The following is a 22,617-nucleotide window of genomic DNA, read 5'->3' as shown; positions in this document are numbered from 1 at the left end:
ACATGAATTACAGTATTTCTTCCTGATGTTTTTCTGTTGAATCAATGAATGTCACATCCTCTGTGTCGGGTGTTTATTCCCCTTCCACATCATCACAGTTGGCATTTGATGGACCTGCTTTGGTTCTCTACTTTTCGTAGATCCTTCTGAGTCCCTTCCAACTGAGACTATTCTGGGTTTGTTCTTAGCTAGAATGTTTACTTCTCTTTTTGTCCCTCCTCACCACTAGTTTGTATTATTTAAACAAAAAATAGGACGCAAGGCCTATAAATTGCCAGAGATCCACAGACCCTCCCTGCCTGTACAGGCTGTACAAGGGCAGCTTCAAGATCTTGACTGCAGCTGCACCTTAACTGTGTCTGTCAAGAACTGTGTTCTCCAGAATTGCCCGAACTCTGTTATATGGTTTATTTTGTCCTGTCAGACAGACTGCAGTGCTCTGCCCAGCAACAGACCTGGAGCACATCTGTGGGCACTTTCTTTACTTTCTTTACTTTTTCTTTTCCTTCCCTGTTTCTGTCTGCACTGCTGCCTGTTCCTTCAGAAGCTTCTCGAGGGCCTGGTAAGGGCCAAGGAATCTGCGGACCATCGTGCCTTTCCACCAGGCCTGCACCTGGAAGTGAGAAAGAGAGGCCTCAGGGGAAATTTCTTGCTGGGGTACCTGGTACAGCTCAATGCCAGAGAGTCTTTCCTGTGCTCCCCAGACACAGGAGGGAACCTCCAGCCCACACAGCAGCCATCAGGCCTTCCTGGTTGCACTGGAAGCACCCACAGCTGGGGCAGGGCATCTGTGGCTGGTGGCAAGGGACAAGCAGAGGCACTGCCCCATGGCCCTCCCTGTGTCACCCATGCAGTGGGGCTGATGCAATGGGCACAGCCCCAGATCATTCCAGGAGACTGGCTTCTCCCCTTTGGCTCCCATCTCAAACCTGGAGCCAACTGCTGGCTCTGAGTCAGAAAGGGACAGGCTTTGTCCTTTGCTTGTGCCACCCCACACCAGCCAACTTTATGGGGCCGTTTTCTACCTGAACAAAGCCTGTGGCACAGATTATTAACTCCCAGCTGCTGATGGAGCAGCATCACCTCAGCGTTGCTCCCCTTTACCTTCAGGGCGCTCTTCAGCTCCAGGGCGTCCTGCTCTCGTTGTTTTTTTCTATCCTTCTTCTCTGTCCGGTCAGTGATGATGTTTTCCTCGAACATCAGGCACTGCAAGAGAGCACAGGGGTGGCAAAAGCCACATGACAAACACATCCCCTAACTGCAGGGCCAGCCTTTGAGGCTCACTGTGCCCAGCCACTTGCCAGGGCAGGGCAGGGCAGGGCTCACCTGGATCCTGGTGCAAGGATTGTTCTCTTCTGGCTGCCTACGTGTCTCATCCTTGCTACTCACTTCCCACAGCCCTGCCAGAACTGCTCAGGCCTGTGGGTCATGAGGTGGGTCCCCACCCTGTGCACCAGGGAGCTCCAGGGCAGCGCAGGGGTAATGTGTGACTGTGGACCTTCCTCCCCCACCTCCTTTGTTTGATCTTTCCTGAATGCAGATGGCAAATGTTGCTCATTACCACTGTCAGTCCTCAGGCACTTCGGGAGCTGCTGCCAAAGTGGAACCTCTCAAGGCCTGGGTGTAATTAACCCCCTGATCCCGTGCTGTAAAATGGCTGTCTGATGGTGTCCCAGGCAACAGCTGGTGGTGGGGAGGACGTGTGGTCCCTCAGGCTAAGCAGCAGAGGATGTACAAACACACTTGGGACTCTGAGATGACAGTGCACAGAGTGAAAAATGAGCCCACAAGCAGGAAAACATCAAACCCAGTCCCATCATCTCAGACCCAGTGACGGTAAGGAATGATTACAAGTTAATTCCTTCTGGCTTTAAAACACACATTTTTCTAGACACTTCTCTCTGCCCTGTGCTGCTGCTCCACTGTGATCAGAGCCCAATAGTTAACCAAGAACCCAGTGTGGGGCTGGAATGGTTCTGACTGGAATCAGCTCCCTGATAACAGCATTGTGCAGCTGGGAATGTGTGTGTCTGCGGGAAGGGATGAGCTGCCTTTTTCAGTTCCAGCCTGTCTTACCCTGATGTTGCTAGAAGGAGCTGGAAGAAGCAGATTTGTTCAGACTAAGGCAGCAAACTAAGGTGAGGCATACTGATGGGATGGGACAGTGTCTTTGCCCCTCACAAGTGCTGTCAGTAGCTCTCTCAGTACTTGCTGGTATTTGAAAATAGCTGTAGGGGAAATATTATCATCCCTCCTTGATGTCACAGGTGGCAAATGGAAGATGACATCTCAGTCGCTGCCTTCCCAGGACCAGTGTTTATAATTGCGCCCTGTGCCTCAAAGTTACTGATTTATTTTTTTTCCCATGGTCCTGGTTCCTTATCTGAATGAGGGTAGGAAAAAGCCCGGTGCGGTTTTGCGTGGCTGAGCACTGAGATGCTGCTGATGTCTTACCTCCTTGGCAACTTTCTGCATTGTTTCCAAGTTCTCTGCCTTCAACGCTCTTAGGTCATCCAGTTCTACTTCTTTCGCGTCAGTGTCATTTTCATACTTCTGCATCCAGTATTCCAGCTTCTCTTCCACCTTCTGCATGGGGAGGAATTGGTGCTCAGCATGGTGCAAAGAGTGCACAGGTGAGAGGTTTGCTACTATTACATGGCCTGCTCTCAGGAGGGTGGTGAGAGTCCTGTAAATGGTGCACGATCAGTGTTTCTGCCTCATCTTGGAAGGATCAAGCCCCTAGGACAAAATTACTGGATACAGGATAAATTGCTGCTGGCCTGCAGGCCCCTCACTGGACTTCACCACGGCAGCCACGGCACTGGACTGGGGATGAGGAGACTGGGTCGGGCTTTCAGGGGTGCATGAGGGATGGAGAAGCACTGGGGGTTAGTTTTGTACACAGTCAGTCCTGGTGAAGCAAGAGACAAGCAGAAGCCATTCTTCGTGTGTATACGGGGGAGGGGGGGGGTTGTTTAAAAAACAATTTGTCAGTGGGAAAGGTTTTATCCTCTGCCTGACTCCTTATCTGCTTTCTGGATTAAGCACCAGGAATAAGGTCCCAGGGGACAGCACTTCACGCTGTTTCAGGTTGTGAACTTGGCTTTGTCTCACTCGTGAATAGGGCAGGTGTTCTGAAACAGTCAGATGACTTCCTGCCATTCACCAATGACTTCTCCATAGCAACAACCGTGATTGCTTCCATGGAAAAATAATCTGAGGAAAAGCATCAATCTTATTAAGGCATCACAGCTGGACACACAAGGGAGATGGAGGGCACGGTCATCCTCCTCTCTGCGGGCCCCTGCAAAGCCACCAGCTGCTGTGTGAGCACTGAGGGGCTGTGCCTGGCTGTGTGCTGGAGGTCAGACAGGCTGCAGCTTGGGCTTGGACAGTCCCTTTGCTGTGAGCATTGATCAGAGCAAGGCTCTGGGGTACAGAGCAGTGTTTAATTGCTCACAAGATACAGCACTGGTTTGCACTCAAATTACATTTTAAAAAATGTATTATCTCCTATTAAATTTTGTACTGGCAGTGACATCAGGTACCCTGCAGAAGTACAGGTTTTCTTCCAGTTATATCATTTATGAGAGGCTTTGCAATGTTAACACCACAGGGACATTCATGATTGGTTACTGCTGAGAATGTGCACAATAGCTGTGGGTTAGCAACTCTCCAGCCCTGATTCTTCCTCAAATAAAGATAAGGCAAAATTGGTCTGGCAGTTTGTGTGGTTCCCTCCTCAGTGTCCCCTCTGTGCAGCCCTTGGGCAGTGGGTGCTCTTCCCTGAGGTGCTGGGAGCCCCAGATACTGCCAAGGAAGGTCTAAATAACATTCCAATCAGCCGAATACAACTACCTGAGGGAGGAAAAATCTGTGACAACTGAATAAACAATGCCAATTATTACGTGAACACTAATTTTAAGGAAATGTACCTATATGTAGCAGATCTCACTTCTGGGAGAGCTGGGTTAATTAAGACATGAGAATAAGTTATCATTCTAACTGCAGCAGCCATGAACCTGGTACATTTGTGGAGCAATAACTGTTTTTCTTTAGGTATTAATTGATGATACTATGTTTATAGGTTGCTATTTTAAGCATTAGCTGACAGTCACACATACCTGATACTGTTGCCTGAGGAAATTTTCTGTCTCTGTATGGAGCTGAATCTCCTCATCAGTTTTGTTCTTCAAGTTCTGTGATCAGTGCAGACAGAAAATGTGAGAGTCAGTGTTAATGTGTAACACACTGCTGTTGAAAGCCAAGATAGAGTGCTGGAGCTCTGTGTAGTCCAGGGACATTTTTTCCAGTGACAAAATTAACTGAGGCAGTCCTTGCCCCTGGGCCATCCATGAAATAGGGACAATTAGATCAGACTTTGATCAGTCAAAAAAAGATGCTTGCAAAACCAAAACAGTTTTCTAGTCCAGTTCACCTTAGGTCCACAGGAGCAGCTCTGTCAGCACAGTCTGATGGGGGCAATGCTGGGAGCTCAGGCTGCCTGTGTGCTAAATACCCTTGTAACTACCCCTTTGGACATACTTATGGGTCTGGTTTTCTGACAGTGGCATTATGTTAAGCATTCACTGTCTCCTGCAGCTACACCATCTGTGCTGTTGCTGTTTGCAGGACCATACAGAGAAGCAATGGAAAATATAAAGGTTTCTAACCCCGATGAGTTTCCAGATCCAGTTCAAACAGCTGTGGTGGTGACTATAATGGAGAACAGGAAGGGCATCTGGGGAGCAAGGAAGGGCTCTGCCCTTTACTGACTGGAGATGCCTTCCAGTATGGGCCATGGGGAAGGGCTTACCTGGATTTCGTTGTTCAGGGCATTCTCTTCCTTGCTGCATTTCCTCTGGGTTTGGTGGATCTGGAGGTCTGTGTCTTTCTTCATGTAGGAGCTTTCTGTGTCCAGTTTGGCCGTCTTCTCTTGGAGTTTGTCTTTGAGGCGATCAATGATCTTGTCTCGGTTCTAGTGGAGACAAAAGCAGCACAAAAGCAAGCCTGGAGACTGAAGTCAGAATGCTAAACTCAGAAGAGACAAGGCTATAGGCCTCACACTTTCCCTGAATGTTGCTCTATTTCAACCTCTGCTTCAAAGGTTAGTTTGATTTGTAACTCATATAGATGGCAATAAACCCATCAGCAAGGAGTGATTACCTCTGGATACGGTGGAGTGATGAAGAGAGTGGGACGAGAAGCCAGGCCTTCTGGTCCCTCGTGCAGATATGGATTCAGACATGTTTAGTATAAACATGAAAGAAGCCAAATAGTTTTAGCCACTTAAAGCTAGGCTTTCCTTATACTAACTTCTTGGATTAGACCATCTCAGTGAGTGAGCATCTGTAAGAGGAAGATAATGGCTCAGCCCCAATTAAGCCAAAGTCTGTTATCCTAAAGTAAACTTTATTCCTTGGATTCATTTTTTCTAGTTATGCAGCAACTATATAAACTCAAATTTAGGAACAGGTGCAAATCTAATCCTGTCTTGCTTATATGTTTAAACAGTTATTTCTTGAAATCTTAACAGGTAGATGGTGCCCACTTTGTTACAAAAACATACACCCAGGGCAAGGAAGAAGTGTCAAGGAAAAGCTGACTATGAGCTCCCAGCCTCTCCCCATGCCTTGTTTTGTGATGGAGCTGAGCTTTCCCTTTCTATTTCTGCTCTCCAGAGCTCCCCCACAGGCAAGAATCCTGAGTGGTTTGTCCAGCTTTTGGAGTGTGCTCAGGAAGCAAAGCACACTTGCTTGATTTGGGATTGCTGTTTTGTTTACTCCTTTTTAATTAATTTCTTTCAGTAACGGATAAAAGTTCATCATTTCAGGGCTGGAACTTGGAAGAACCACCTGTAAAATGAAAAACTCTAGACTTTTGTATTGAGAGTTAAGAAGGTCATCAAAGCAAAGCCTCCTGTGCAATTATGCAGGATCAACGTGAACACCTCTGTTTTGGCACCCAATTGCTCTGTCATAGACTTTCTCTTTGCTTTCCTGCCATGCTGTGATGGGTTTGATATTCATCAGCCAAACCTCACAGCTGAAGATAAAGATGAAATGCCAAAGTGCCGGCATTTAAACCTTTTGAAGCCCACATATCTTGTCTGTGAAGTACCTCACATTCCTTAGCTGTGTAAACATGGAAAAATGCCACAGGAAGAAGCCAGCTCAACAGTGCTGCATTTGAAAGCCTCTGCAGCATGACTCATTTGGAAAAGGTTTCCTTATAAGAAGAGTTTGGAGCAGCTAAAAGGAAAGTCCTTACTTCTGCACTCCTTGTCTGACATAGTTAGGAAGAGTAAAGTACATTTATGAGGCTCATGACAACTGGGGCCCTTGGCTGATGGTGTTTTGGGGGTTCAAAGGTCAGGCGTTCTCATGCTTTTGAAGGTTTCCAACATCAGATACTATTTTACAGACATATCATCATATGACTGCAGACAGCTACAGACATGAGCTGTTTGTGCCCTATTAAGGCTTCTGCTAATGGCCTTTATTTTCCCTGGCATGGAATGTTGGTGGCTATTGGGAGGGGTTGTGTTCCCAGTCTGTAGACATGGAAGGTGAGTGTAACACTCTATTTTGAGATTGTCTTCCTGGGTCATGGTGTAATCGTGTCTACACTGAGGGGTTGGCAGAGAGAATGGGGAGATACTAATGGAAAAAACCCAATGTTTTGTGGTGCTGAGCCTCTGGGAAGTCAAGTGCTGCTGATGTCAGTGTGTTAATCCTATCTGCCAAAGATCTGCAAACAGGCTAGAAAAGAAGGGTTCAGCCTAGGTTACAAAGCACTCAGAGATATGAGAAGAGCATGAACATTTCACCAGGTTATTTTCTTTCTCATTTCATATTTGAGTAAAGAAAAAAGTGCTTTTGATCCCAGCACCCCAGGCCTCAGCCGGGATGGGGGCCCATCTGCTCTGTTTGTTTTCCCTGTTGTATGGCATGTTTGTGGTTTGGATTTGGTCTGCGGTGTTGTAAAACGTCCTGGTTAGAGGTGGGGAGTCTGGGGGCTTGGTTACACAACCCAAAGCAGATGGGAAGTGAAATGCAAAACCCCTCTGGAAGTGAAATGCAAAACCCCTCTGGTGGTTTACAGCAGCGTCTGCCTGGAGAGGGAGAGTCATCTGCAGGGATGAGGGCAGCTCCTGCTGCTGGACCTGGCGCTGCAGATCTGGGCATGTTCGGTGTTCGGCTGCAGGGAGTAAATGCTGCAGTAAATGCCCACAAGCTGTGGGCACCATCTGCAGAGTGTGCTGTTCCCTGAACTTCAGGGACAGGCACTGGGAAAATGAGTTAATATTTATTCGTTCTGGTTTATCATAGCAAAGGTCCCCGCCAGGACACGGAACGCTTTCGTAGCTGATGCAGTAAATCTCTGGGCTGCTTATTTGGGATGACTTCAGTGTTGAGTCTGCCAAACCAAAGATGCAAAATCATTCCTTGTGTCCAAAACTATCAGAAAACTGTCAGAGACCAAGATCAAAACCCAGGAAATAGTTGTCAGGAGCCAGTCTGCTTCACAAGCAGGTAAACAAGCTGATTTTCTCTGATCTCTCAGCTCACAGACATCAGCTCAGAGGCCTGTCTGCTGTCACCCAGTGCCACAGGAGTCTGCCCCACAGATGCTGTTTGGCTGCAAAAACAACTGCACTTAGCTGGAGACTAGTTATCTGCACTCCTGTGTTTTCATTTACTTTGATTTATCTCTCTTGTAAGTGCCACGAAGATCTCCCAGCTCTTCCACAGCAATTAGTGTTTACAGTCATTTGAAATACATCTGGTTACAAAAGTAGCCAATAGGAGTAAACAGTCTGAGGAATTCCCCAGCAGTCAGATGAACCTCCTGCCGCCAGCAGCACTCCCCGTGCTGCCATTTGGCAGGGGAAGGGGTGCTGTGCTCCGTGCTGGCAGCCCCGGTGGGAAGCCCTGCTGCCTCTGCCTTGCTCCCACACCCAGTGCCTCGGAGCTCAAGCCTCTCACTGGCAGCTGCAGCATCTCAGCTTGCAGAGCCTGGAGATATGCTTAGATCTGCACACCTGCTGCAGCCTGGACCCGCTCCCCCTGAAACCACAACGTGTGGCCCTACAGACACTTCAGTGAGGCCACAGCCTGCATCTCTGTCCCAGCTCCAGAACATCCCCATGCTGCACACCTCCAAGGAATGTCAGGGCCCAAAGGACAGAGGGGCTGGCAGGTCACCCAGCTTCAACACAACAGCTTCTGCAGCCCTCTGCCAGCTCACGTACAATCCCAACAACTGTAGGAGAGAGCTGGTGAGAGGCAGCTGCAGAGAGAGCAGGACATCTTGGCAGCAGCACTCCTGTGGAAAGTCGTGCCCCTCTGGAGCCAGGTTTGGATCTGGTGCACCAGCTCTGGGTCCTGCTGCACTCCCTGTGACTCTGCCAGCAGTGGAATGAAGTCATGCAGAAGCTCAGGACCATTACAAACCTTGTGCCTTCTACTGTAATCACCTGGTGCATTTCTCCAGTAGAAACATGCACCAGTGGCTGTGTATGTTTAATACATTCCCTAGAACACTCCATTGATGCATGTCCTGGGAGAGGAAAAGGGAAGAAACATGATGGATTTTAGTCATACTACTAAAAGCACGACCAGGTGGGGCACTGATACAGTGGAGCTGGATGTGTTATGACAGCCCACACAGAATTGAAGTTATGGACCTCTTTTCACTGGTACCGTGGTGCGATGGCTTGGATTCCTATCTGGTTGGTAGCTGCAATATTTACTGCCTGTTACACCACACTTGCACACATGTATGGCACGAGTGTACACAAAACCTGCAGGACATAAAAAGTCTTTGGGCGAAGAGCAGTGCAGGAATGCTGAAGTTTACATTCCTAAATTTTTATGTTAAGGTGTATAATTCTATGTATTAATTTGTTTCAAAACCTGTACAGACTGCCATCACTTGTCCAGGAAACCCAAGAAAGTGAGTATTTTTATACAACCTAGAAAATGAACACTGCAGCAGCAAACAGAGCCCTGCAGCCAAACCTGAGCTACCGGTGCTGCCGCTGCACAGAGGGGTAAGAGCAAAACCAGACAGATCATTTCAGCTCCTTTACAGACGTCAGTGCTTTCCAAGAGGAAAGAAAATAAAACAAGAACATTTAGCATTTGATTTGTGTTCCATTAGAAAGAAAAATGAGCTGAGCAGGCTAATAAAGTATTAATTAGCATCTCATTAAGAAGTAGCAAGAATGAGAATACATATACACAGGAAACATGAGTGAAGCAAAGGCCGTGTTTTTCTGGTTCCAAGATTAGATTTGCTTGCTTTTGTTTTCTCATCCACTAGGCTGGAGACAACCATGTAGGCTTTTGTCTACAGGTCTATGCATTATTATTGTTGTTCAAAGTACTCCAAAATCAGCAAGCTGTATTTTTGTTTTTAATTTGTTGGCAAGGTGACAAATCATGCAAGTGTCTGTAAAACTGCCTACGGGAAAATCCCATATGAAGCAAATAGAAATTACTCTCCCTTGGGAGATGCAGTGAGACACCATTATTTTTGGCACGGGAGGAAAGCAGTACTTGAAAGTAGTCTTGTCTTTGATTTGTTATCAAAGCCAAAACTATAAGGAAGCCCAGAAAAGGACTTCTAAGATTAAAATATTAAATACCAGATGAGTGCAGATCCCACTTGATGAGGCAAAACCCAAGAACTGATTAGCACTGAAGGGACAAGGAGAAGAGCCTCCTCTCGGCACGGGAGCTACGCACGTTCTTATGACTGCAAGAGGTAGAAGAGGTGCAGGTCAGGACACAGAGAAGTGCCCCTTGTCTGCACAGTGCCAGGACACTGCTGCTGGTGCGAGGTGGGATGGTTACAGCCCCCCACATACCAGACCTTGGGAAGGCATTAAACCAGAACTGGGTACATATACTGTATGCACAGACGTGGTGAGGTTTGAGGAGCACTACACAGAAGGAGAACTCCCTCATCACATTCACTAGCTTGGGGAGTGGGAGAACAGAAACTTCTCAGGAGCCATCAGAGCCTGACTAAGAAGGGACAATGTGCAAAAGCAAAAAGATCCATCATTTTTTTACAACCATCCTGTATTTACAATTAAACTTTCCACTGCATATGCATCCAGGCTGCCAACACAAAACCTTCATGTTCTACAAACCAAACTTCATCAGCATGTCAGTGGCTTAAAATTCCTCTGTGTAGTCAACTATATCCTGGCTTGATTACTGTCTGCACTATTGTCCAAAGACAAAATTCAGTGATACCAGTTCTTTCTTCAGATGCCCTTGCTGTCCTCTTGCTCACTACTGAACAAAGAGTCAGATTCTTGTTCCTCCAGCCCCTGTACAGCCCTGACCCTTTCGCTCGTTTGCTATCACACACTGACTCCTGCCCTAGCAGGGCCATGTTGCATGAGCATCAAGTCTGAGCTGTCTGGTGAGCATTACAGTGACCAGTGATAAGCCACTGGATTGATCTGCACTTGTGTAGCAAGTCTGACGTTTCCAGAATGCCCCAGATCTACTGCTCGTGCACACACTATTTGCGTGATGCAGACAGAAGGGCTGAAGCTTTCCAGAAAGATCAAGTTGACAGCATATGTGCAATAACATTGATCTGCCCTTGTGTAGGCATGTTTGGGATTTTCTAATGTCTGGAAGCCTAGAAAAATACTATAATGGCATTTTTCCCAGACAAAAATGTAGGTAGAAAAATGACCTGCCCCTATACAAAGTGTCTCTCTTTCTCATTCCTTCTTTGTCACATTTTCTTCTGTGCCAGATGATCTGCATGAGTATGAGAGAACCTTAGATACTGCTATCTGTAGGTAACCTTTTTCTCACTGATTGCACGTATCTGTGCTTTGCCACTCCCAGCTGTGTTCTTAGGATATTCCAATTTGATCATGATGATTATGAGCATTTTGAGCTCCCATTTGAAAACCTCTGGACACTGCTCTCGCAGTCATTAGTGGGCTAATTCCAAATACAGATCTTTATTGCAGTTATTCTACTTCTGTATTCCTAAATGATGGATCATTCTGGATGCCACAGGTCCTTCCTCCCTGAGTACTAGATCCTGGGCAGTAGAGTCGAGCTTGCTAACAGGCTTCCCCCCTGGCACAATGCCCAGTGCTAAGTGCTCTCACCTGAAGGTCTTTTGCAGTTTGTCTCTTGACATCTTGCAGCTGTTTCTGGAGTGACTTTATCTCCTTCTTTCCTTCCTCCTCCCTGAAGAAAAGTGGGAAAATACAATTACTTCAATGTGTCAAAAAAGACAAGAGCTGTTTACCTAGAAAGGGAACTTCCTGTCTCCTGATACATTGTGGAAAGATAAACAGAAACTTCTCACCAAAACTATTGACTTGTTCAGTAAATCCTGAAAGAAGAGGTGCACAAAGGGAGCAAGGCGGATGGGGATGAAAGGGAGAATGAGCCAAAAAACCAGGGGATGCTCTTGTTAAAAGCCTGGAGTGGACTTAAGGATGATGCAATTCCTATAGCAGAAAGGGAAGATGCCTGTCATTGAGTCACAGTTTCTACATTTCAGTAGATTCTAATTCTGTGCAGAAGTGTGTCTGAGCAGCAGAGTGCCAGCTTGTGTGTCATTATATATGGAGAATGTTTTTTTCATATTAGACTTAAAATCTTCCAAAAAACACTGTCTTAGGTTCTGAGATCCATGAAGGGATCTAAGTGAAGGCCAAAAGCTAGAGAGGTCCATCTGTCTAAAACAAAGCAGATGCAGTAATGTTTTAGGTGGTATTATCTTATTTCGGTCAGAGCACTTAGCTTTTATGCTCATGATTTGATTTAAAACCAGTAAATACTACAGTTGGCACCTGAGACTTTGTATCCTATCCCAACCTTACAATCACACATGCATTTAATTTTCAGAGTCCTTAGCTAGTTTGACTATGATGAACAAAAGCTCCTGATAAGGAGTCCCAGTGTCACTGAAGACGCCTTTCATAGTGTATTCACACACAAACCAGGCAAGTATTTATTATCTTGTAAGACAGATCAAGTTCATTCCATGAAAAGAATGTACAGAAGAACAGAGTGGCTAGACATGATTGACAGAATGGAATAAAAAGCATTATGTACTTTCTCATTATAATCTGTCTGCTCCTTTCTGCCCTCCAGTAGTGGATAGTTATTCCACAACCAATTGCTACTCTCATTTTTGCTTTTTGTCCCTTCCATGGATAAACAATAAATCCCTTGGTTTTAGACAGTGGAAGAGTTGGGGTTCATGCTTGAAATCACACATTCCACTGGAAGCTGAGGATTTGCCCTGGAGGCAGACCCCTGAGCCACCACAGGAGCTGTTCCAGTAGGTTGGACTCATGACAAATCATGACTTAGAGCAGCTTTGCTGTGCACCCTAAATGATGGGCCTGAGCTGCTACACAGAGCAAAGTAGCTTTAAAGTGGTCAAATGCTTGTCTGATGACTGTGATTCTCTCTGACAGTCTTCGGGTTGAACCAGGGTTTTGCATGCTAAAAAAATTCCAAGCCTCCAGTGCTCAGAAATTTGAGGTAAGGAACCACCAGTGCTGAGATGATAACAAACCTGTACCCTGAAAGATTTGGGACAGAAGAGGATCTACAGTGCAGTGGCTGGTGGATTAGCCTTAAATAAGACAATTCCTCTGTCACCATCTGTGCTGAACCCTCACTGCTGCTGGGAAAGGGGAGCCAATTAGCACATGGGTCAGAGCAGATTCTCCTGGGCATCAGATAACCTAAAGGCCATATGTTGCTGGTCCTGGTTTGAACAGATTCTCTGCTGCTCTGGCTTTCACTGGGGACAGGAGTTAAAGATCAGGGAGCTCCTACATCACATTATGTTTTAATTGAAATGAGACAGCATTTGCATTAATGCAGACACTGATGTGTCCACTGTGGTTAAAGCTCAGGCAATTCCTAGCTCAGATCAGTATCAGAACTATTCACTAATTGTTTCTGAAGGGAAAAGAATTGCAGTTTGTAAAGGAAGCAGAATACTTCAAGTTGAAAAAGTAGAATCTCTTCTGTATTTTGGTTTTATTGGGTCTTCTTCCTTTTCAGCATGTACCAAGTGGGAATGGGTTTGGCTTTCAGCAGTTAAGCAGAGAAGAACTGAACACAACACTGACCTGATGAGGACGTCATAAAACTTGCTCTTTTTTATCTTCTCTCTCTCATTAGCTTCTGTTAGGCTATTAAATATTCCCGATTCCTGCATCTTTTTCATAGTGACAGCAATTACATCACTTGCATACTGCCTGCCAGGAACAAAAGGAACACAACAGTTCTTTACAGGTGTTGGTACTACAGTGTCTGGCACCTTTATCCATTACTGTTTATAGAAAAATGTAAGGAAATAAAAGATCCCTTTTCTGTTCTTACATCCTACCAAACCCAGGAGTGCTTCTCCCATGGTATCTGCTTCTTGTACATCTGAAAAACTCTGTATTAGGAGTTGGTTGAAGTTTATCATTTAAAAATGCTGGCTGTGCTGCCATAAGGAAGGAGGCTGCTGGCCTGCAGTTGTGGTGACAGATAGGTGGATCCTGGAAAATGAGACCTGGGGATGCAAGTAAGTGTGTCTGTGGGGGGATATCTGGATGCCAAAATATTCCAGTACAGCCCTAAGCTGATCTTAACAAATAACATGGGCTTGTCCAGTTTATTGAAGGTTATGGTGCATATGACATTTATATTTTGGCAGCTCCCCCGTCTGTCTTTTAAACCAAAGGCCGCTGGTATTTCTGTAAATCAAGACACTGGATTAGGTGCAGGAATAAAGTTTGTTTTAAAAATGAAAGAAAATATTTAGTCTTATCTGTTCTATAAAGGAGAATGGCTCTAACTGCCACAGAAACTCTGTGTGCCCTGCAGAATGAGTTCAGGAGAAAGCTCAGATCCCACTTTGCCTGTGGGATCTGCTAAGGGAACCTGACTCCAGGTACCAGAACATCAGCACTGATTAGTGTCTGGCATGAATTCCACCCAAGCAACCATTATCAACTGGGTAATGTTTTGCAGCTCCATTCAAAATAAACTGCTGGTCATTATGGGGCATCCAGAGACAAGCAATGGCCAGAACCGAATGGCCTATGAACCTCGATCCCACTGTTATCCTTAGAGGAACTTCTGGACCAAGACTGAAGCACTCTGACAGTGGGGAGCATGTATTTTTGCTTTCAAGAGATAGACTGAGAACACCTGAGCATCCTCCACAGGTGCTTCACTCACCTGTCAGCCTCAATTTTTCTGAGCTTCTCTGCAGTCACAGCACTGTGTTTCCTGTCCCTTTTGGAAGGCTGATGGGTGCTTTTCCCATCTTCAGTTTTCCCCATCTGCTGCTTGGGTTCAGTGTTTTTCAGGGCCGTGGAGGTAACTGTTTCCTCACCCTCTTGCCTTGCTGACATAAGCTCTGGGTCATTAATGTCCAGCTCCTTCTGGGTCTCTATGATTTCTTTCATTTCCTGGATGCCAGTCTAAAAGGGAAGAAGAGACCTGCTTGCACACTGAGCAGTAGAAATAAACCCTCTGCAACATTATGTGAGAAGAAGAAAGATTAATAATAAACTAGAATAAAGCTTTACTAAGAGCAGTTGATAGTGCCTGTTACAGTCTGCAAAGAGTGGAAGAGCAGAAACATTTATGTTGCTTAGCTTTGAGCACACAGTGTAGCTTATTGATGTTTATGGGCTCAAAAGCCCTAAAGTGACAGGACTAGAAGAAGCCTCAAGAGGTGAATTCATCCGCTCCAAGAGATGCTGGTTCAGACTATGTCATTCCTGACATGTCCTTAATGGCCTCCAGCAAAGGACTACACACCCTCCTGCCAGTGCCAGCACCTCTCAACAATCTTTACCGTAAGAAAGTTTTTTCTCCTCAGCAGCAGCTGAGCCCCTGGCTTGTCGTCCTGGTCTCTGTAGGCACAGAGAACAAATCATTGCCTCCTTTTTTGCAGCAGCAGCTTTTATGCACTGGAAGACCGTTAGCCTGTTTCCCCTCTGCCTTATTTCCATCTTAGACATCTCCCACTGCCTGTCACCACGACCTTTGCCTACAGTATTAGTGTTATAACTAGAGCCGTGTGGAAATAAAAGTGACAGACATCAGCTATCTGCTTAGCAGGTTTTTTGAGAGAGTGACAGCAGAGGAAGTGTAGCATGAATTCAAAAATGAAATTCAAAATATTGGCAGCTCTTTCTGCATGGAAAGTTATCTTGTGGACGTGTACAATTTTATTAATAAAAGGCAAAGGCCCAGAAAAAGCAAAATGAAAAATTATAAAATTGGCTAAGCTTTTGCTTCCAGGAATTTCTCTGCTTTATGTGCTATGGGTGAGAATGCAGGTGTGTACTCTGGGACACTAAAAGAGAAATTTTTCTTGCCTGCCTACCAGCATCTCTGTGGCTGAATACTTCCTAGCAGCAGTGCTGACACCAGCTAACACAGTCACTGCCAACCCCATCCCAGTCCACAGCTGCCTGCTCCCCACCCTGGATGCATGGGGAAATGGATAAAGAGCTCACTGTGATGAAACATTTTCCAGCAAAAAGGAGGAAAAAAAAAAAGGTTATTTTTGGCAGCACCAGTTCTCAGTCCAGATTCTTCAACAACCACACACACACATTTGTGCCAATAGAGTGCAGAGAGGGCAGAGTAAAAACAAGTGGTCAGGGCAGCAGCTGTGGATGCCAGGAGTACTTCCAAAAAGTTACTTGTCAAGTGAGGCTCCATTAGTGGTCTGTGAGGGTACTGCAAAGGGCTGCTTCCTTATCAATGTCTTGGACAACTCTGGATGGGATGGATCAGCCTCTGTCAGCGCCTGACTCCTCACTGACTACAGAAGGAGGCTAAGTAACTACATGCTTAATTTTTGGACAGTTAAATTTACATTAAATGAATCACATGCAAAATATACCCAGACCAATGAAAATTATGTAGCTAATTAGTAAAAAAAGGTTAAATAGCTAGCTGGTGATGGCTGTACTTCAGAAAGAACTAATTTTGGCAAACAAACTGCTTTAATATCATGTAGATTTTATGAGTATTCTGACAGATGCTTTTTAATGTCTGGGAAAATTCAAGACAGGCAATAACTGGATTGTCTATAAACAGTAGGGACTTACACATGACCAAATAACTATGTAAGAGCAAGAAGTTTGTAAACTGCCTGTGTTACCATCTCCTAATAGAATTTTGTCGGTTGCCCAAAATTCAACAAATAGAAAGGCTGCCTCCCTCTGGGGGATGCACTGTGTGAAGCAGTGTACAAGAGCATCTAATTTGGTAAAATCAGTGAGGTGCTGGCCAACACTGTGATTAATCCTCTCAGAAATGTCATCAATTGACATTTAGATGTCAGTCTTTAAAAATGCCATTGATTTGTTTGACTGACAGAGCTCCAGGGTGCTTTGGAAATACAGGTCTTCTACAAATACAATGAAAACAGGCAAGTGGAAACTGAGAAACAGGGAGGAATAACAAATTACAGAGCACCAAAGTTAGCAAGTCGCTTCCCTAAGCCATTTTCTTGTTTCTAAATTGTTTCCTTCTCAATTTGTTTTGGCATCTTTAAGAGCAGAAGTAGGGCTTATTATCTGGGATAAAGTTGTGTACTAAGCAGTGACTTGGTAAAAATGAGCATCTGTGATTGAAAAGTGAAGGTATTTTCTCTATAATTTAAGTGTACCTTCAGTAGGTCTATCAGCCTGAATCTGTGTGTCTGAAGAACTCCTACTGTCCCAGAGAAACGCTCTTTTTCTGTGTTTTGCTGCTGGCACATAGGAGGTTTCCCACTAGCTCAGAGAGGGAGAAGCATCCTCTGCGAACAGATGACGCCGGCTCATAGGAGTCTTTAAGGGGAGGAGTGCCCTCTATGGCACAGTCTGAGCATCGTTCCCGCCCTGAAATTCCTGTAACTCCGGCTGCTGCTGCTCTGCGATGAGTTTTTCGAAAAGGTAGTATGGCAAGGAAACACGTGAAAAACATGTTTATTTGCGTTCCTCTGGCATTCTTAACTGGTACATTAGACAGAGTGAACATCATCAGATGTGAAAACTCGGATCCCAGTTTTTATTTCCATCCCGATCTCACACTTTTTTCTTGAGTTCATCTTAAAAAAGTTTCAAACCTGCTAAAACTGGAAACAGCCTGCTATATCACTTAAAATATATGACTGCAGAACTTAGAACCAGTTACCCCTCAGGATGGTCCCATCCTGTTTCCTATGTCTAACAGCCACTAGAAACATCACAACACCTTCCCCCACAGCAACAAACCTCTGCCTGAGCATTAGGCCTTCTCTCGTCATATCTCTGCCCAAACCCTTTTAGTTGCAATACCTATTAGAAATCAACTAATAATTAGTGATCACTGAGAAAGGGTAGTTACTAATATATTTTGAAGTGCATCTTTCTTAATGCATTGTCTGTGGGAACAAAAGGAACTTTATCATGGACTTAGAGAGGAACAGAATTACCCTGGGTTTGAGTACTTTCAAACCTCCTATTCATTTCTACTTTTAAAATAGCTGTGCATCTCCATAAGAACCTACATATGTTTTGCTTCCTTTTCCCTAATCATTTGATAGTCATCTAACCACCAAGATTTTAAAATTATTAGCCCAGGAAATCCATTACAGGTCAGTAGGGTCCTCTGCAAAGTCTTGACAAAGGCTTCTCAGTGGTGCTGCGGTATAAGCATTAAAATTGGTCATCTGTGCACTTTTATTGTGTTTCTCCACCCAGGGGTCATGGAGCATTCACAGAAAAAATACTTGAACTGATTTTTAAAAAATGCTGGTAAAAGACAAGAAAAAAAAAAAGAAGAAGATATATATTTTTTTAAGCAGTGTGGATATAGGCACATACATGGCTGAGGTCTGTCTTGTCCTCATCTGAAATTGGCATGATATACCCAAGAATTTCAAGCTGATCGACACAGTTCTCCAGCACAGCAGCAAACAGCAGAGCTTCCAGATGAGTGACTTTTTCCATTTGTTTAGTCTCTGTGTCCTTGCCAGGAGGAACAAAGATAAAAGATACCAATCAGAAAAACACTATGGTGTTAGTAATGTTGGTAACAGTAGTTTAAACTAAAGGTAGACACGAAATAGCTTTATTTGCAGCCTTACATATACTTCCCTGGCTTTGTTTATAGCCTTGCATACACTGTTTATAAGAGGAGCTGTGCTCTGCTAATGGCTGCATTCAGGGACAGTGGGAATGTTTAGCTTTCACAAAACAAAGAGGTCCTGGTCCCTCCTACGGCAGATCTGGGTGGACAGGCTGGGGAGGGAATGGATATGGGGGGCACAAAGTGAGTGGGGTGCCTCATCCTTCACTTCAGGAGGGAGCAGTGTTTCATAGTGGACTTTGGGAAACAACAGAATGAAGGTGCCTTTTTTGAAAGGAAAAAATTAACTGACGTCTTATAAAATCACAGACAGTGAACCTTCATGGCTTAATCATTCCTCATTATTTACTGTGTAGCCTTCACAATTCTATGATCCCAGTCCCCTCAGCAGGAAGTGTTACCACCTTAAGATGCTGAAGGTCAAACAAGAACCAATTCTTGGACTAAATAAACTATCTTTAACATTCTGTGTTATTTCACTTTAAATTGCTCTTCAAACGTGAAACTACTCTGACATACACTTAAGCACCCCTTTGCCTTGCTTACAGATGGAATATTGTGAAAGCACATTGAGGGAAAGGTGGAAATTTGCTATTAAAAAATACCTAAGAAAACACATGCACAGTAATGGAGAAATTATCTGAGAATTACAATGTTTTAATAAGCCATTGGACAATACCTCCAAAGCCTGCACGGACAAACCAGATATTTATTGTATAACGTGTAGCACAACTGGAGTCTGTGATGGCTGAGATCCTGAGTGGCATTGCAATTGGAAGCATCAACATCCACTAACAAAACCTTCATTTGGCTGCTGTACCTACAAGTGGGTTTGTGCCATCTGTAAAACCCTTGAATAAACATATTCTAGGCCTGCAGAATATTACAGTCCAATCTGTAAGTGTGCCAAGGAAATACATCAGACAGTGCCTGTTAGCATAAGACATGGCCACAATTCTATGAAAATTAGAGGTTTGGATGCAGTTATGCTCTGGATCACTGGAAGTCAGTGATATTTCATAAGCAAGTGTTTAAAAAAATGCATACTTGCTATAACCTCTCTGAAGCTGTTATCATTTGTCCTGATACTTTTTTGTTGTTTTTGTTGAAGAAAATATATTAATTTCCAGTTGGAATGTGAAGTTAATTTCATGTGTTCAGGAAAAAAGGGCCATTTCTCAGTTCAGGTTTATTTGATGTCTGTTAGTACAGAATAGGTGAAACAAAAATAACTTCGATTTTACATATTTGTTTCCTGGTGTCCCTCTGTTGCAGTAAGTTGTTTAATGTGTTGAAATGTGCTGTCCTTTATAATAGGACACAGCTCTCCTTGTGGAAAAGATTACAGCTGGAAAGTGTGCCAGGGGCACTGACTGGGATTGCTCTCTGTAAATACATAGGAAGAGTAGATACCAGGGAGACACAGAGGTATTTAAGTTAAAGGATAATACTGGCCCAGGGTCAAAGGAGTGTAATTTCCCCTAAGCCAAGCAATTATGATAAGGTTTCTAACTTCTGGATGGATGAAGATATGGAACAGCCTTTCAGACAAAGTAATGGTAGGGGCACCCTGATTTATTGCAAGAAGCTGCTTAAATCATGGCAGGAAAAGATAACAGCCAAGCAGGGATTCTGAACATTGTGTTCAGTGTCCTCCTTGTATTATTTATACCCACTTACCTAATATAATCCCACTGTGCAGGGCTTTTGATGACAAAGATGGAACTGATTTCATCCCTTTGCTTCTGAGATTTTTTTCCTCTCCTTTATCTTAATTTAAAAAAAAGAAAAGTAACATCTTGAGATAGGAATCCGATAATAGCATTAACAAATAAATAGCAAATAATCTGTATAATAAACTAAACCCATCACTTTTCCTTTCTTTTCAACCTTGGAATCAATGATAGAAGTGGAGATACAGAAATTAAGTATTTTTACATCAAGAAAGTCAGACAGTGTCTTTTTCCAGTCCACAGGCACTAATAAAATATTTTTAAATGTTTTACTCATTTTTGTCTTTTTCAGAAATCTAAGATCCATGTTTTGAGTCTAAACAACATGAGAATAATCTATTACATGTGCAGTCCTAATGCTAAAAATATGATGAAAAAAGATGTGTTGGGAGATAGCTTGACAGATGATTATGGCAGCATTTTTTAAAGAAAAAAAATGCAGCTCTCATAGGAAAAAGTGACTTATTTGGAAACAAAGGAGGATGCAACAGCTTTTCCTCTTTCTCATCAGCAGCTTCTGCCCAAGAGAGAATTAACTCAGGATATCAATGTTGCTGAAATATTTCTCTAAAGCCTTTGCTCCTCCTGTACATCTCCTCTTATATCCCTATCCTCGCTCAGGAGATCCACATGCCAAGCCAGTAGGCTCTGGGCTTATACTGACTTGGAAGTGAGAAGGAAACCACTGTCTGGGGCATTAGGAAACACTACAAACAGGAGCTGCTTGCTCTGGATTTCAGTGTCAATGCAGTGCCCACAGACCCTCCCGATGCAGCCACTGGCACTGCCCTTCATTGCTGTGTTTGCTGAACTCCCTCATTAAACTCTATTAATAATAATTAAAAAAAAAAAAAAGTACGTGAAGGATTCAGCTTCCCCCAGGAGTTTTGGTTGACATTCTTTCCCTGCTGATATAAAGAGAAAGGAAAACAAATCAAGAAATAATTTTTAAAACAACTGTATAAAAAGGCTTGGCCCCCTGTTCCTTTGGGGATTGCAACTCCCTCTGCTGTGTGAGAGCCCTGGATGTTCATTTCTCCCACCCTGCTGCCCGAGACATGAAAATGGCTTCAAAGGCAGCATTTTGTGCAGCATCCCTTTGAGTCAGCTAAAGAGATTCTGGTGAATTCCAGTGAGAAAATGCATAGCTGAGGATGCCACATCTCCTTTTGCTCTCTTCGGCAAGTGATTGGCATGGAGAGGTGCTGAACATCCACCACAGCAGCAACTGCACCAGAAATCACAAATAGCTTCATTTTTACCAAAAAAAAATGGCTTAACAAAACTCTGCCTTTGGCTACAAATGTTAGAATGGAAGGTGCTCATTTGAAAAAAAAAATAAGGGAAAGGAAGGGAAAGGGGAAAGGGAAACCTTGAAAAGCTGAAGTAATCTTGGTTTTGGCTTAGAGGTGCAATTTAGGTTTCATCCTGACTGTGGAGAAAGACTCCCTCAGAGCTGCTGTGCTCTGAGGCTGTACCAGTGAGAACCCAGGAGAGCCCAGGAATGAAAGATGTGGTGCTACTTTCAGCCGTATGTCCCAAATGAGACTAAAACTATAGGGGACAGGAAAATATAAGATTTAGGGAGCATTTATTGGCTCTGGCATCTCTACTGCTGGAAAACAGTGTTTTCACAGACCCTGTATTCTCCTCAAAGCAGAGACTGTGTCCTTTCTCTATGTAGAGGCTCCATGCTTATATTTTATACTGTTAACTGTGTAGATGACTGAGTGTTGCTTTGCTTTCTACCTCTTCCTTAAAGTAGAAATCAACAGACAATTTGGAAAATTCATTATATTCCATCACTTCTCTGCTCCTACTTTCTAACAGTTTAATCTCTCTAAGAAAAAACTCTGCATCTACGTTTATAAGGCATAGAGAGCTTCTACACTTGCCCAGCAAAGTACAGATAGATTTAACTCTCCTCCTGGATGGGGATTTAATTCCTCACTCAAGCTCCTCAGGTTAATTAATCCCTCAGGTTCAAGCTCTCCATGCCCAGCTGGTGACAAGATGTCAGTAGATTTTGCTCGAGATCCATTTTTTCATAAAAGCACTCTGAGCACACATTCCAAAGCACTCGGGAACAAAGTGACAGTGAAAGCCCGGCCAGCCAGGGCACATCTCCTATTGGAGGAAGTTCCTAAATCACCTAAAGCGGTCTGAAAATGCACCTGAATGTGTGGCAATGTCACACAGGGAAGTGAGAGGAATCGGGAGTGAATGACTCTGATGTGAGGAAATGGTGACTACGTGCTGCCAGCTGTTCTTATCTAGAAAACACAGGGGTGTAAGACTTCATTACAGGGATTTGAGTGTAGGAACGTGTTTTCTGTCACTGAGGCGATATCGGAAGTAAAATAAATACGAGATGATTCACTAATTCAAGGTGAGAACAGAGGAAGACGGGCAGGGCCCGGAGCCCACCCCGAACACCAAGCGCTGCCCTTCTCCTCCTCTGGCTCGTCGGCTCGTTCCACCGCCACAGCCGGTTCTCGCTCGCTCCGCCCAGCCCGGCCGGGCCTCCCCTCAACTTCCCACCCGGATTTCCCCCTTTCCCGCTCCCACCTCCCGATCCCGGTGCCGCTCCTCCCTCTCCTCCTCACCGGGACGCTCCGCCCGTCTCCATAGCAACCCCCACGCTCGGGGGCCTCGCGGGGCTGCCCAGGCGGGCGCCTGCGCGGCGGGTCTAGGGCCGCCCTTCCCCGTCTCTCCCGCCTGGGATCGCCCCCGGGGGA

At 44.6% G+C, this 22,617-nt stretch overlaps 1 protein-coding gene across 3 annotated transcripts; it reads right to left on the bottom strand.

Annotated features, from left to right (window-relative positions):
• Positions 1 to 22,550, bottom strand: IQCG (IQ motif containing G). 3 transcript variants are annotated; one of them, XM_017810630.1, is made up of 11 exons: positions 22,486 to 22,550; positions 19,827 to 19,916; positions 17,882 to 18,025; positions 14,247 to 14,491; positions 13,145 to 13,273; positions 11,153 to 11,234; positions 4,817 to 4,978; positions 4,125 to 4,199; positions 2,455 to 2,586; positions 1,105 to 1,206; positions 1 to 613 (listed from the first exon to the last, which is right to left on the bottom strand). In XM_017810630.1, exons 3-11 carry the CDS (start codon positions 18,005 to 18,007, stop codon positions 491 to 493), a joined length of 1,176 nt encoding a protein of 391 aa, XP_017666119.1. In that variant the 5' UTR covers positions 18,008 to 18,025; positions 19,827 to 19,916; positions 22,486 to 22,550; the 3' UTR covers positions 1 to 490. The 3 variants fall into 3 exon arrangements, with proteins under 3 accessions (XP_017666119.1, XP_017666118.1, XP_017666120.1); XM_017810629.1 differs by having other exon boundaries at positions 22,448 to 22,539; XM_017810631.1 differs by lacking the exon at positions 22,486 to 22,550 and adding an exon at positions 22,307 to 22,435.
• Positions 22,551 to 22,617: the final 67 nt, after the last annotated feature.

This window comes from Lepidothrix coronata, unplaced genomic scaffold (assembly GCF_001604755.1).
Source record: "Lepidothrix coronata isolate B3197 unplaced genomic scaffold, Lepidothrix_coronata-1.0 Scaffold29, whole genome shotgun sequence".
Taxonomy (NCBI): domain Eukaryota; kingdom Metazoa; phylum Chordata; class Aves; order Passeriformes; family Pipridae; genus Lepidothrix; species Lepidothrix coronata.
The sequence above is the reverse complement of the archived record's forward strand: the minus strand, read 5'-3'. Positions and strand labels throughout refer to the sequence as shown.

What these genes read in the sequence shown, in the direction of transcription:
- IQCG (XM_017810630.1), bottom strand. Translation starts at nt 18,007, where the DNA reads ATGGAAAAAGTCACTCATCTGGAAGCTCTGCTGTTTGCTGCTGTGCTG. An exon ending in ACAAGACAGACCTCAGCCAT is followed by an intron (nt 14,492 to 17,881) that starts GTATGTGCCTAT and finishes CTTCCCTTTTAG; the next exon opens with ACTGGCATCCAGGAAATGAA. An exon ending in AAACTGCAAAAGACCTTCAG is followed by an intron (nt 4,979 to 11,152) that starts GTGAGAGCACTT and finishes TGTCTCCACTAG; the next exon opens with AACCGAGACAAGATCATTGA.